General features: G+C 31.0%; 1 protein-coding gene across 1 annotated transcript; it reads right to left on the bottom strand.

The window, feature by feature from the left end:
* Window positions 1-5,152: 5,152 nt before the first annotated feature.
* On the bottom strand, window positions 5,153-8,694 carry LOC143078392 (uncharacterized). The gene is made up of 3 exons (XM_076253267.1): window positions 8,628-8,694; window positions 7,856-7,866; window positions 5,153-5,357 (listed from the first exon to the last, which is right to left on the bottom strand). Exons 1-3 carry the CDS (start codon window positions 8,692-8,694, stop codon window positions 5,235-5,237), a joined length of 201 nt encoding a protein of 66 aa, XP_076109382.1. The 3' UTR covers window positions 5,153-5,234.
* Window positions 8,695-15,211: the final 6,517 nt, after the last annotated feature.

Below are 15,211 nucleotides of genomic sequence, written 5' to 3'. Positions count from 1 at the left end.
GCATATATAAAGCACGCCACCAAAAAATGAAAGACAATACAAACACATTGACGAGATGTATAAGTACCGAGCCACGTCAAACGGATATCACTTAAAACTATTCAATAGTAAAAGTAATATTAATAATAGAACAAAGACAAATGAAAGAACTATAAAACTGCATTATTGAGCAATTTCTATTGCTCTAGTTGATAAGTCATTTTAGCGTTGCATGCTTTAAGAACTGAATCTTTTAGATTTTCTAACCTTTCAACACATGCAGTGGTATGTATTTTTATGTCATTTTTATGAGAAAGTTTCTTGCAAATAATACACATTAATGTATTTGGAGGATGAACATTATTTGTAGACAGTGAATAATTTGTTGAATAAGGCTTTGTATTTAGTGCTTCATTTTCAGCCGCAGAATGTGTAACTGGTTTGAAATTCTGATTACTTGTGCAGCTTAATTACATGACCTATAAAACTTAATACGGTTGATCCAGCTCCTGTATCATATCAGAATAGAATTAGAAAACTAACAAATCGTCACGTTTCTTTTCTGCAGCATTTATCCATATTCCGTTGATTTAATTAGTATTTTATTACTACAAGAACCGCAGATGAAACATTTGCAACACCATAACTACATCTCGCCTTTTAATGGTATCGTTTGGAGCAAATTTTAACGAGACAATGAAATTATACATTTACTTGAATACACAACTTTAACTTTCAAAGAATGTGATATAACGAGTTGGTTGACCGTTATGGAAAAACCGTTTCACAAATGATATCGGATATGTTTCTTACGTGGTAACTACAATCCCCTTCCCTTTTCATGAATGTGACATACCGAATTAAGCTATTTACCAAGTTAGTAATAACATGAGCAACACGACAGGTGCCACATGAGTAGCAGGATCTGCTTACCTTTCTGGAGCACCCGAGATCACCCCCATTTTTGGTGGGGTTTGAGTTGCTCAGTCTTTAGGTTGTTTTTTTTGTGTTGTTTCTTGTTAACTATTGTTTGTGTATTTGTTTTTGTTCATATTAAGCCAAAGCGTTGTCACTTTATTTTCGGTTTATGTTTTTAACTGTTCCTCTGGAATCTTCCGCTCTTCTTTTATATGTTATTACTTAAACAACATCTTATAACAGTTAAAACGTTTGCTTATTATAGCGAGACTACTTTTTACATAAAAATAACATGATAAAATTGTATGTGTCCAAAAAGCTTTTTTAAACCAAAAGCTAAACTAAGTACTCAGTTTGAGATGTACATATGTATACATATAATTGTGATTTGTATCGATTATCAAATTGTCTATCAATCGGTTTATAATTATAACATGGTATCCATAACTGAATTAAGAATTATGTTGATCGTAAATTGTGATCACTCCTTAAAATTTTGTATTCAATCTCAATCGAAGAAAAATATGTCTTAAAAAAAACACATTATGTGTAATAAGTTACATTTTACTTTAAAGTTTGTTTCTAAATGTTTTTTCATATTATGTTTTCTAAAGAAAATATGCGGTTTGATTATGCCTTTAGTATTTTCCGTCTTGTAGTGGAAATTTCTATTACGCGGAGTTCATGATATTTGTTTACAGTTATAACTAATTCAGAAGATTTTGAATACTTTTTATAAAACATATGTAAAATTCAAACAATAAACCAGTGTATGATCTGACAAGAAAAACATAGTATTTGTTTATATCCCTCTCTGTGGAATAGATCAATTCAACTAAAAATAAGATTCAATTCTTTTATCTAAAATCTTTTGTTTTTTTTCTATTTCTCTTTTCATTGAGAACACCATGAGCCAACGGTCAAACACTTACTGCAATGACATCTGCTTTAAAAGTTAATATAGAAAAAAATATATAAAAGAAACTTTATGAATTTGATAGAGGTTAATAAATTCAATTAAAACTTGGTATGACTCTTCTTACCGACTTATTCCTTTATTCGCTTTATTTGTATACCTTCATACAAGACGAAAAAGTTAGCTGTATCACACGACTTCACTTTTCACCATACAGATGATGTCTTCTCACTAAATAATTTTAATTTGGTGACCAAAATAGACATTTATTCCACCTAATTTGAGATAAATGATAAAACAGCTACAGTCTGCTCATATTTCGACTCACTAGTATAAGTTAACATTAAGAGTCGATTGAAAACAAAACTTTACTACTAAAAAGTTGTTTCCAGTTTCTCAAAAATGACCTTTAAATTTCTATGTAGCAACATTCCAGCAGCGACTTCATACGGAGTATATATTCCCAACTTGGTGATATATTTTAGGGCTTGTATTTCCTATCTTGATTTCCAGAATAGATGGATTATGTTCACAAGGAACCTATATATATTAAACCAAGGGCTCAAAGTGTTGAAATTTGAGTTATTCCTTCGTATATGTATAAGACGGCCATCAAGAGGCGATTTGCCGTTATGAAATATAAGTTTCACAGATGACGACTGTTATGTTCCAATTGTCATGACTACAATACCTTCACATTTTCCCCGAATTTGACATGACGAAGTAGAAATATCACCGAATTTGAACTTACATGAACAACACGGAAGGTGCCATTTTTGGAACAGAATCTGCTTACCCTTCCACAAAATGAGATTACCAAGTTTCTGCGGTGGTTTGGTGTTGCGTTAAACTAGACATTGCCGTTTTTACACAAAAAAAAAGTGCCATTGAAAAGCTGGAAGTGGATTTAAGAAGATGTGGTATGAGTGCAAATGTGACAACTCTCCACCCAAGTCACAATTTATAAAAGTAAACCATTATAGGTCAAAGTACGTGTCATCAACACGGAGCCTTGGCTCTCAGTGAACAGCAAGCTATGAAGGGTGTCAAAAAATTACTAGTGTAAAACAAGTCAAACGGGAAACCGACGGTCTCATCTATTTAAAAAACTAGAAACGAGAAACACTTATGAACCGCATCAACAAACGACAACTACTGAATAGTTTACACTGTCATTTCAGGGCCTTTTAAGCTGACTATGTGTTATAGGTTTTGCGCATTGTTGAAGGCCATACGGTGACCTATAGTTGTTAATTGCTGTGTAATTTTGGTCTCTTGTGGAGAGTTGTCTTCTTTTTTATTTCAAAATTCTAACTAAGGACAGGTGCAAACAATTGCAGCGGGTTTAAGACACATTTGTTATTTTTCAGCTACTATTATCCGATAATGAAATTACGATTATCAAATGAGAACAATGCCATCGAGTTACGATAAACATCTCGAATTTTTTTTACGGCAATTTTATAAGCGCTTAGACAATTATAGTGCTTCGTTACGATTAGAATATGACGGTAATGGAATGGCAAAATCTTGCAGCTGAGTAACTCTTGACAGCAACAGGCTACATTTGAGAAAAGTGACTTAAAAGATTTTACCAATTTCTTCTTTCGCCATATTGGGACAGTCGTAGTTTCAGTTACGATTATCAGTTTAACATGGTACAGACATTTGAACCTTATTTTATAGCGCTTAACCTCTCATGTATGTGACACTCGCATCCCATTTCATCTATTAATAACGATGCGTAAACAAAACAAACATAATAAGGAAAATTGTCAAAAGGGGGCTACAGCAGTCATCACCATCTCACAATCTCAATCAGAACAAAAACAAATAAATATTTTACAAAGTAGCAAAAAAAAAACCAAAAAAAAAAACTTATATCAAATTTAACAACCACGTACATTGCTTATTTACTTTTGTTTTTTATTTAAGTATGTTAAAAGCAACACATAAAGGATTGAAATATTTCACGTCCTGTTACCAAATGGCTAGATTAACATCTGATGATCCACCAGCACTATGAACATCTAAAGTCAAAACTCGTTAACTGGAAGCACAAATACTGAGTCACGTCAAAAGGATTGCAACGTCCAGCTAACGAATATCGTATAAGTTGAACAATGTATAAATCATACACATGTTCAGTTGGTATGTTGCTTCTAATGTGAGGTGTGAGGGAAATTTATAATTTGAATAATTATACCATTTCTTTTGTCATTAACTCTTTTACTAATTACAAATTAAACGGTACATTTCTAGACATGGGGGTGGAGAATGATGTATCTGTATTCTTTTTATCTCTAGTTTAAGACGAAATGTTAATTGAGGACAATCAGAAAAGAATGGTTGTTTTTTTTTTCAATGAAAGAACATTAACATTAAACCTGTTTGTGCAACTTAATGAGCTAGCTTCTTTAACCTTTTTATTTTGCAAATGGTCTGAAATAAATCAAACTGGGAAAATGTTGGCCACCTCAGGAGCTCAGTTGGTTCTCGTAGTCATGCCGATAATTTGCTACGAAATTATACCTTAAAATTCCACAAATATGTTTTCAATACCACATTCCGGCATAATGATGACTTATTCTTCTTTGTACCTTTTTTTTTCGAAGGACTAATTTTAAACAAAATATGCAGAATTGTACTCTCGGTAATTAAATGTGTAGAATATGGTACAAATTGTATGATGGTAGGTAGTGTTGATTATGTCTTCCTATTGTGTTTTTTCCTGTGGTATGGTTTTGTAAAGGATGAAAAGTTGAAGGTTTGATATAATTCAGTTCAGAAAATGACCGCGATGGAAAATTGTATAGACGTTATTTGAGTTCTTGGTGGAAAAATGTGTGTGAGGCGATAACATACCGTCATCAGTGGAATAGGTATCCTATACAAACAAGATATATTGCTCATGAAATTTTCAATGAAACAATCACGAATGGTTCGTAGTTTGCCCCAACCTCATCCATATCAAGGGGGCATGTTTGTATGTGGGATTAAGACGGAAATTTTACTTCCTCAAATGTTTTCATACGATTTATTATACCTTCATGTTTCTAATTTCTTGAAAAGGATGTAATTGTTTTATCATATTCTAAGATCACCCCATATTTTTTGTAGTGTTTGTGTAGCCCAGTTTTTAGTTTTCTATGTTATGTTGTGTGTCCTGGTGTTTTTCTGTTTGTTATCTCGTTTTTTATCCATGTCGGTTTTTTTAACTCAATAGTTTGAATGTCCCCTTGATATGTTTCGCCTTTCTCTTGTTCTATATGACTCCAAATCATGAATAAATAACAACGATACAGATTGATGGGTACATAAAATAGAATTAAGAGGAAACATACATCAAGCTTTATTATTTGTCGTTCACACCAATATTGACATGTTACTTGTTAATCTAATAAAAGTTATAAGCGTCGTTTCAATAATATTTTCGTCGTCCCCTCCAGCCTCCGTTCCAGCCTCTATTTCCGCCATATCTATTGTATCTGTAATAGTTGCCACCTCCGTAACGCCTTGCAGGACCATAGTTTGGACCATAATACTGAAATATTAATAACGATTAAAGTGAGCATCAATATTAATTCAGATGTATATTCAATAACGAAAACTAGTCCATACTAAAAAAAAGTGTCAGAAGTTAATTGTAGGTGTGGATAGAAAATGAAAAAAAAATTTTTTTTATTTTTATCTCTCGTCAACCTTGTAGAGCTTCAAAATTGTTTTAAACTTCGTACAAAATTTGCCTACTGTAAGTGTTTTACACCTTCTACACGGAAACATGACAATATAATTTCTTAAAATACAGGTAAATATGTAAAAATGATACACTGAGGGATAGGTGTGTCCGGATAAGAAATACCGTCGGCCGTAGTACGTAGGTATTGTTTTATCCATACACGCCGTACCCCCAATTGTATAACTAACATACTTTCGATTCTAAACCATTTATTGAAAAAAAAAAAAAAAAGCTTAATCATTGACAATATCAAACCATGATTTATAAGAAATATTCTGTATTGCATGAAACTCCAATTGTAACCTTTCTTAGGCTATCTTCGTTCAAATTTTGACAAGTGAGTATATTTTACCAATGTCGAAGTTGCTGTTTTGTATATTCCCGTTAAATCCATGTGCTAATATGGATCACCAGGTCAAGGTTGACATTTTCGTGTATTTTTATTACAAACAAAGCGGAAATAAATCATGATCCTTGTATGTAGTTGTTAATGTGGTCGTATATAAGACGGACGAAATTTGTGGCAGGCGTTGAATTTGTTGGAAGACACTAAAGATGAAGGCAATATTACCACCCAATTAAAGTACTAACTTGTATCCGTTTAATAAAGGTAAACTATAGTATAACTGTTATATCTTACAATTTTATATTAAAAAAAGCCCATCCCCCCACCTCTACTCGAGAAAAAAAAAACAAATATCCATAATAGAACATACTAAAAGATGAGTGTGTCTGCATTCGAAACAGACTACCAGACACACCCAACGTAATACAAAGAAACAGATTTAAAATTTAGAAACTTCCTTTTTTGAGTCAATCAGGGGCTGATCAAGCGGAGGGTTCCCAACTCAATAGAGACGGACCCAACCATTCAAATGCATTGATCGTTTAAATAAAACCCGCAGAACACCAACGGCCACAGATTAAACTGGAGAAAAAGGGGGGAGGGGGTCCGGGAGTTAGAATTCCAGTTTTTTCCAGATCTATATGCTTAAGAATAGAGACATATAACTTGAATACTTTTTTTACCTTAAAGCAAAGCAGTATTCAAAGGAAACTTTTGTATTCGAAATAGATGCTTAATATTTTTTTTCGCTTTTTGAATTTCCTAAAATGTGTTTTGTAGAGAACAATATTAGTTTTTTTATGTTTATGCTATTTAAAAAATGATTAATTTCTATTGTTTTGAATAACAATGGACTTTGTTTGCGGGATGTAGAAGCAGGGGTTTCCAGAAACCCGCTCGTCACACCCTGCCGTCAAAATCCATTGTTATTTGTAACAATAGATTTATTTAATTTACATTTGCGTCAAATATAGAAACTATGAAGTATAACAATAGAACTGGGGTGTAATATTTTTCAGTATTTTAGCCATGAAGTGCGTTAAAGAAGACAATGGTAAAGCAAATATCGAAATGAGTTTACTTTTCGGCATTGGCTAGAGGTATAGGGGATGGTTGAGATCTCATAAACATGTTTAACCCCGCCGCATTTTTGCACCTGTCCCAAATCAGGATCCTCTGGCCTTTTAATTATGTATTATTTTTAATTTGAGTTTCTTGTGTACAATTCAGAGTTAAGTATGGCGTGCATTATCACTGAACTAGTATATATATATTTGTTTAGGGGCAAACTGAAGTACGCCTCCGGTTGCAGGAATTTCTCGCTGCATTGAAGACCTGTTGGTAACCTTCTGCCGTTGTCTGCTCTATGCTCGAGTTGTTGTCTCTTTGACACATTCCCAATTTCCATTCTCAATTTCATTGTTTAGCGAACATCAAAAAGCCTCACAAAATCTAATCACACACTTTAGACAGTAGTTAATAAAACTTGAGGGAACTTCAAAACATACATGTCAACTATTACATTAGATTCCTAAACGAATATTTAGATAACGATATATACCGCTAGAGATGATGAAAAGCGACTGACATAGAAACATATATCACAGTTACAAGTAATTCAGCACCAAATACCGAACGATTTGTTAAAAAAAATAAAGGACAAAGCTTCTGTAGGCCTTTCTACAAAAAAGTGTAAAATTAATCTTCAGATAAAAATATTTAGTTGCATTGTTGAGGATTTTTTTAGACTTACGATAAATTTTACACTTAAGATTTTCTGTGAAAAGGGCTACAGAACCGTAGCTCATAAACCCTTATGATATGTTTTGAAAATTTCGACTCATAGAGCTATGTATTTTTTTTTTATTTTGAAACGTTTCGAATGCCGCCACATGTTCAGGTGATAAAAATATTTGAGGATGAAAAATGGTTGAACAAAATATGCTTTAAAACTTACAGCAGCTGCATCTGAAAACAAAAACATAAGCATTGATCAATAATGTTTAATTAAAAGTTTGTTTAGAATGTCTGAAACTTTATCAGCAATTAAAAAATAAATATGAAACGTATAAATGTGTTAGCAAGTCTTGTATATTATTTCTTCATTTACCATGAAAGATAAATAGTACAAAAACAAACATGTAATAAACATTTATTTTGGTCTTCAATGCTTTACAACTTCAGACTTTATTTGGGATTTTTAACTGTTTTTTATTCGAGCGTCACTGATGAACCTTTTGTAGACAAAACGCGCGTCAGGCGTTTATACAAAATTTAATCCGGGTATATATGATGAGTTTATATATTCAATGAGAAGATAGCGATATAATAAATCAGATAGCGTTTCAGATTCACCCTATTTGTTACTACGTTAGCAGATTTATATTTCCTGAGTCAAATAATGCCTTTGTATTTTAAATATACAGATGCTAAGATTAATCAAGATTATTAACTTTTTGAAGAGTCACATTTTTCTATTGTGTTATTAAAGTTGCTCTGTTATAGTAGGAAACATGACTAATATTAAGTATTCCCGGACTTTTATGCTCTGCTGCCGTTATTTTGAATGCGATACACTTATTTCATATATTCTGATTTCATATTATTTTGCAGTTACTAGAATTAAAAAACAGAGAATAAATGTAACATTCTGTTTAATATTTATAAAAAAGGCTTTGAAAAAAGAAATATTTTCAACAATTCTATTTTCAAGATAAACTTTTACTTACCACTTTGCACAGCAAAGGATCCAATGAGGACTAAAACTAACAACACTGAGACACTGATATTATTCATAGTTTTCTGTTCAAACTGTTTGCAGGAAGAAGCTGGTTACTGAGAAATATCCTATGTTTTATTTGACAATTGTCTGCACTTTATATATACTTTGATCCATCAAGTCACTGCAGAATTGTTCATCAAGCGAATAAATAATTACACACATGTTTCTGCTACAATAAGATTAGAATTAAAATAAAAAATTGGAGTGTACTACATAATCCGTTTACCTTGTCACATTATTTGCAAGAATGACAATTTGAACAGGGGAATTCCTAAAAAAAAAATGCAATGCAATTACAGAACATTATTTTGTCTACTTCTTCAAAATAAAAAATAAACTTATTTAAAAATCACACGATTAGAAAAAAGGAAAAGGGTGTGTGTGTCCTGTGAGAAAAATTGTTTGTTCTGTTGATTAAGTCATACATCGAGAGATAATTGAAAGTGTAAAAAATATCATAATGTAGACGTTTGCTCAAATAAAAGATGAATTGTATTACTTTTGTACTATATGGGTTCAAAATTAAGCACTGAAAACAATTGCAATTTACGCTGCTGTAGCATTCGTGATACAACAATACTAATTTTAAAACATTTAAGACGGGAAAATAGACAAAACATTCATGGAAATTGTTTTTTATTACACAAATCTTCACCATGAATTAATTTCTTATATAAGAACAAAAAAGGAGCAATTTTTCAAAATGTTGATTTTATCTGTTGAGTCAAACGTTACAGTACTATTGCAATTAGACAAATAATTGTAATCAATGGTATTTTTGCTCCTTGTTTACCATTCGACATCAAATTTTCGGTTTAATAACCGATTTCAGATAATCGGAGCTTTTTACTTTTGAATAGGACAATATCGTCAGTGTTATATTAAGATAGAAGCTTATCTTATTAGAGAAGCTTTATTAAATTATTTACTTTTGATTACTAGATAACCTCTGACTTGTATGAAAGAATTCCGAAATATTGACAATTGGAAACAAAACAAACAGGCATAATGGGGGTATATAAGTCAACACATAGTCAACATTGAGCTATAATACTAATATGAAAACAAACAAAAATGTCAAAAAAGAAAACAAAATGCCATATAGACAAAGCTCATAGGCAAAATTAAAGACAGAAATACAAAAAGTGCACCAAAGCACAACAAAACATTCGAGGGGTACATAAGTGCCGAGCCGCGCCAAAAGGATATCAAATTCCATCCGTTGTGCCTGTTGTTGTCGCCCAGCTTTAATTTTTTTCTCTTAACGAAATGGCAAAAGTTTACCCAAAGAATTTTCTTAGGAAAATAAAGTTAAGATAAAAATGAAAAAAATGAAAAATATTTGTTTTGACAAAAGTTGAAGGTCTTTCCATTTCACATGTTGATACTAAAGATAATAGAATTTTAATGTCGGGGTATATTAAAGCTGACTATGAAGCATGAGTTTTGAGCCTTTTTGTAGCCTTTAATTAATTAATTCCGTTCAATACATTTAAACTTTGATTGGTAGCTTTTTAATTGGCAACAATACTACATTTCCATAGTTTTATATTTTACACAGATTTCCCCTGATTTAAAAAAAAAGAACATACCAAATTGCCTTCGTTAAAACAAAAATGTCAGAAAGTAGCGATTTAAACAAAAAACCTAAAAAATTATCCATCGAATTGATCAGTTAATTTAAAAAAAGACACAAATTAAGATAACTTAACAAAACCTTGAATCAAATAAATTTCAATATGAGTGTCGCATGCTACACATGCATCAGCAACCATGTGTAACCAAACTCGAAAAGACATCAAACATCTAAATATTTTCAAAAAAGAAAGCAGTTGTGAAGATTTTTGTATAGAAAGGTGAATTAAGGTAAACTCTTTTCCATCTAGATGTTTTGAAATTTTTTCAGATACGTATTTTGAAACAGCATAGAGGGACATTTTTGTTGTTGTTTTATAGCCCATAAGAAACGAAATATAAATAATTCAATCATATGTTTTCATGTTTATCCACAAAAACGTCAAAAGTTCTTGTACTAAACATTATCTCGTGTTATAGCCTTACCCCTTGTTGAATTTTTAAATAAGCTTTCTTTTATTTTGAATAACTGACGCGGTCAGTTTTCTTCTATTTTGAACAACTAAATAGTATAACTTTCTTTTGTTTTGAATAACTGAATAGGTCAGGTTTCTTCTATTTTGAACAACTGAATAGGTCAGGTTTCTTCTATTTTGAACAACTGAATAGTTTAACTTTATTCAATTTCGAAACACTGAAAAGGTCAGGTTTCTTCCATTTTGAATAACTTAATATTTTTACTTTCTTTTATTTTGAATAACTGGATAGTTCAGTTTTCTTCTATTTTGAACAACGAAATAGTTTAACTTTCTTTTGTTTCCAATAACTGAATAGTTCAGTTTTCTTCTATTTTGAATAACTGAATATTTTTACTTTCTTTTATTTTGAATAACTGGATAGTTTAGGTTTCTTCTATTTTGCACAACTGAATAGTTTAACTTTCTTTTGTTTCGAATAACTGAATAGTTCAGGTTTCTTCTATTTTGAACAACGGAATAGTTTAACTTTCTTTTATTTTGAATAACTGGATAGTTCAGGTTTCTTCTATTTTGAACAAAGGAATAGTTTAACTTTCTTATGTTTCTAATAACCGAATAGTTCAGGTTTTTTTCTATTTTGAACAACTGAATAGTTTAACTTTCTTTTGTTTTGAATGACTAAATAGGTCAGGTTTCTTCTATTTTGAACAATGGAATAGTTCAACTTTCTTTTATTTGAATAACTGAATAGTTCAGGTTTCTTCTATTGTGAACAACGGAATAGTTTAACTGTCTCCTGTTTCGAATAAGTGAATAGTTCAGCTTTCTTCTATTTTGAACAAAGGAATAGTTTAACTTTCTTATGTTTCTAATAACCGAATAGTTCAGGTTTTATTATATTTTGAACAAAGGAATAGTTTAACTTGCTTTTGTTTCGATTAACTGAATAGTTCAGGTTTTTTTTCTATTTTGAACAACAGAATAATTTAACTCTCTTGTGTTTTGAATAACTGAATAGGTCAGACTTCTTCTATTTTAAACAACTGAATAGTTTAACTTTCTTTTATTTAGAATAACTGAATAGGCCAGGTTTCGTCTTTTTTGAACAACAGAATAATTTTACTTTCTTTTATTTTGAATAGCTAAATAGGTCAGTTTTTTTTCTATTTTGAACAACTGAATAGTTTAACTTTCTTTTGTTTTAAATGATTGAATAGGTCAGTTTTTTTTTTCTTTTTTGAACAACTGATGATTTTGATTGTCTTTTGTTTCAATTAAAAACCAAACAGCCTATTGTTAATGCGCATGAGCTAACGCAACTTGGTAGTGACTTGAAAGCTCTATGACGTTGTTTCTAGCAATGAAAAAAGTCAAATTATAACGTCCTATTTCGCGTTTTTCACGGATTCCAACATGGTGTACGCTACGTAGGAACTATTATGCGTTGCGCTACTTTAATATCCTGTTGAAATTTAACACAAATGGACACATAAGATACTACACTATATTTAACCTTCGTTCTAATAACAATAATAAAATATAAATTTTGATCCCGAGTTTTTGCATTTGCGCCGTTCTGCATTTCATTTTTTTATTCTTTCACATGAGTAGATTTTGTCCTATATTTGCCATGATGATGATCGTGGATCTGCATTTCATTATTTTTCTTTTTCATTTGCGTACATTTTGTCTTTCGTTTGCGCCGATTGTGTACATGTTAGGTGAAAGTTATTTTTATGCCCGATTTATGGGCATTATGTTTTCTGGTCTGTGCATTCGTTCACCCGTCTGTCCCGCTTCAGGTAAAAGTTTTTGGTTACAGTTTTTGGTCAAGATAGATTTTAACGAAGTTGACGTCATATCAACTTAAAACTTAGTAAAAATGTTCCTTATGCAATGATCCTTCTAATTTTAGTGTCAATTTTTCAAAAATTTCAAAAATTGAGTATTCACAAGGTTAGGCCGATAATCAATTATTCCTCAAAGTTTTGACATACTGGCAACATGTGCATGTATGTAATTGATGTCTGGATGATTCTCGTAAAATAATGTCCGATCATGCAATGAAGTCACAATTTATTTATACTGCTTATTTGACAAAATCTTATAGTAAAAATAAAATGATGACAAAGGGTCATTTTTGTTTGTCATTTGTTTCATTTCAAATTGTCTTAAGGAGAACTGATAAACATATCGTCTAATCTCACTGAAACTTACAGCTAATTTCCTAATGTATGTAGATCAACACTTTGGTTTGCCTGCTTGCTTTGTTTGTATATTTTGTATAATTATATTTTGATAACGTCCAATTAAATTAAATAGCATATGAACAGGTTTACATACCTTTATATGAAGATGTCAATCTTAATTACAGCTTGAGTAAACATTAATACAAGCAAAGCAAGGAAGCCAACCAAAGTTTTACCCTACATGCATTCGGGAATTAGCTGTAAGGCAAAACATATTAATAAAACAAATACTCAGCGAATGTTAATTAAAATGTTCAGTGTTTAAAACTAAGTTGTTGTAAATTTAACTTATGACAAAAACAATTGTTCCAAGAATAATATCTTGCATAAAATCGCTCCCTTTCATTTAGCTACAACTGTGACCGGAAAGATTGAAAATAAATTACGATTTTCAATGCCGCCAACAACCTTTTCTTTGTTTTAATTTTCAAATTGAGCAATTTAGATTTATTATATTTTATCCTGTTGGAGAAATCTTACTGAAAGTTTATAGTTTTCAACGGAAAATTATTTCTGAATTAATTTTTGAATCAAACACTTTTTGTATTTTATATTTACTGTCTCGTTTATTGAAAACACATGAGGTAGTAATAAAAGGATTGCATTTAAAGATAGCTGTACGTATAACGTTTTAGAATCAAAACTTTCATTCATATATTATACCTTTAATTTCAATTTCCTTATATCTTAAGTATTCAAAAATAATGAATTCACTAACTCGATGCAATAATTTCTAAACATTCGTCTTAGTCGGGAAAATAATGGCATAAAGAACTGCGTCCATGCTTTTGCATGTCCGTCTTTCAACAGTACCGAATGAGTTCGTTACAGCAAACTTCTTAAATTGACGCGAAAAAGAAACAAGCACACCTATAGGCTGGTATAGTCAAATACTCTGTAAGTTACCCAGTGCCATCTTTCATTTCTTATTTTTTATTTTCAATAATTTTGCTTATGTGGGACAGAGGACAAAAACAGACTTTCTATACAAAAGCGGCATGAAAGGTTATTGAAACAATTTTCCATTCCGACGGATGATGTTTCTGAAGGTTTATATTGTGCAGCAACAACATCATAAAGATCTGAAACTGATACATGCTTAATCTCTAGTATTACCGGATAATAAAGTAGGTGAATATAGTTGTTATTCTTGGATATTTAAATGTGGGTTTCAAACGTCCAATTTCGATTTTTTTTTCAAATAGAGCGCCAGCAAGGAAAGTTTGTACTATGACGTCAAATGCAATGTTCTGAAGAAAGACAACTCTTTTCTTCAAAACGAACGAGAAAAAAGCATGAAAATTACTCATAACTTTTTTGAAAGGTCGGTGACATACACTTTTTTTGCTTTGTTCTGAGGAGTACATATGGCACTTTCCTTTTTTAAATTTTTATGCAGAAATCACTGGTAGATATTTTTTAACCTGGAAACGTTTTTTAGTTTTACGTTTAATTTTTTGCGGGAATGAAATAAATCATATTTTTAAAAATCAAATCAATATAAGCCTTAAACTCCTGAACCTGTATTTGAAAGATACAAATCTACTGTTTAACGTGAAACAAGAATTATGCTTGTAGGTTTGATATAAAGCATTTTTTTGAGTGTTTAGATAACAAGCAAATATTATGTAAATATTCGGGAAAACACGAAACTGAGGTTGCTATAGTGACAAAAGTAAGTCAATGACCCCCAATTTTCTTCATCATATTTTGTTCCTCAAATCATGCAACACCTTCACACAAAATTTGAAGGAAAAATCACTGATAGAAATGAATAGGCTGTTTGGTCTTTAACTGAATAGGTCAGGTTTCTTTTATTTTGAGAAACTGAATAGTTTAACTTTCTTTTTTTCGAATAACTTAATAGATCAGGTTTCTTCTATTTTAAACAACTGACCATTTTAACTTTCTTTTGTTTTGAATAACTGAATAGGTTAGGTTTTTTCTATTTTGAATAGCTCAACATTTTAATTTTCTTTTATTTTGAATAACTGAATACGTCAGATATCATCTATTTTGAACAACTGAATAGTTTAACTCTCTCTTTTTTTTTAATAACTAAATAGATGAGGTTTCTCCTATTTTTAACAACTGAACATTTTAACTTTCTTTTATTTCTGAAAAAGTCATTTTTTTTTCTATTTTGAATAACTGAATAGACCAGGTTTCTTTTTTTTAAACAATTAAATAGTGGACTTTCTTTTATTTTAAACAACTGAATAGTTTAG

The sequence above is a fragment of the Mytilus galloprovincialis genome, chromosome 6 (assembly GCF_965363235.1).
Source record: "Mytilus galloprovincialis chromosome 6, xbMytGall1.hap1.1, whole genome shotgun sequence".
Classification (NCBI taxonomy): domain Eukaryota; kingdom Metazoa; phylum Mollusca; class Bivalvia; order Mytilida; family Mytilidae; genus Mytilus; species Mytilus galloprovincialis.
This window is presented reverse-complemented; position numbering and strand designations above follow the sequence as displayed.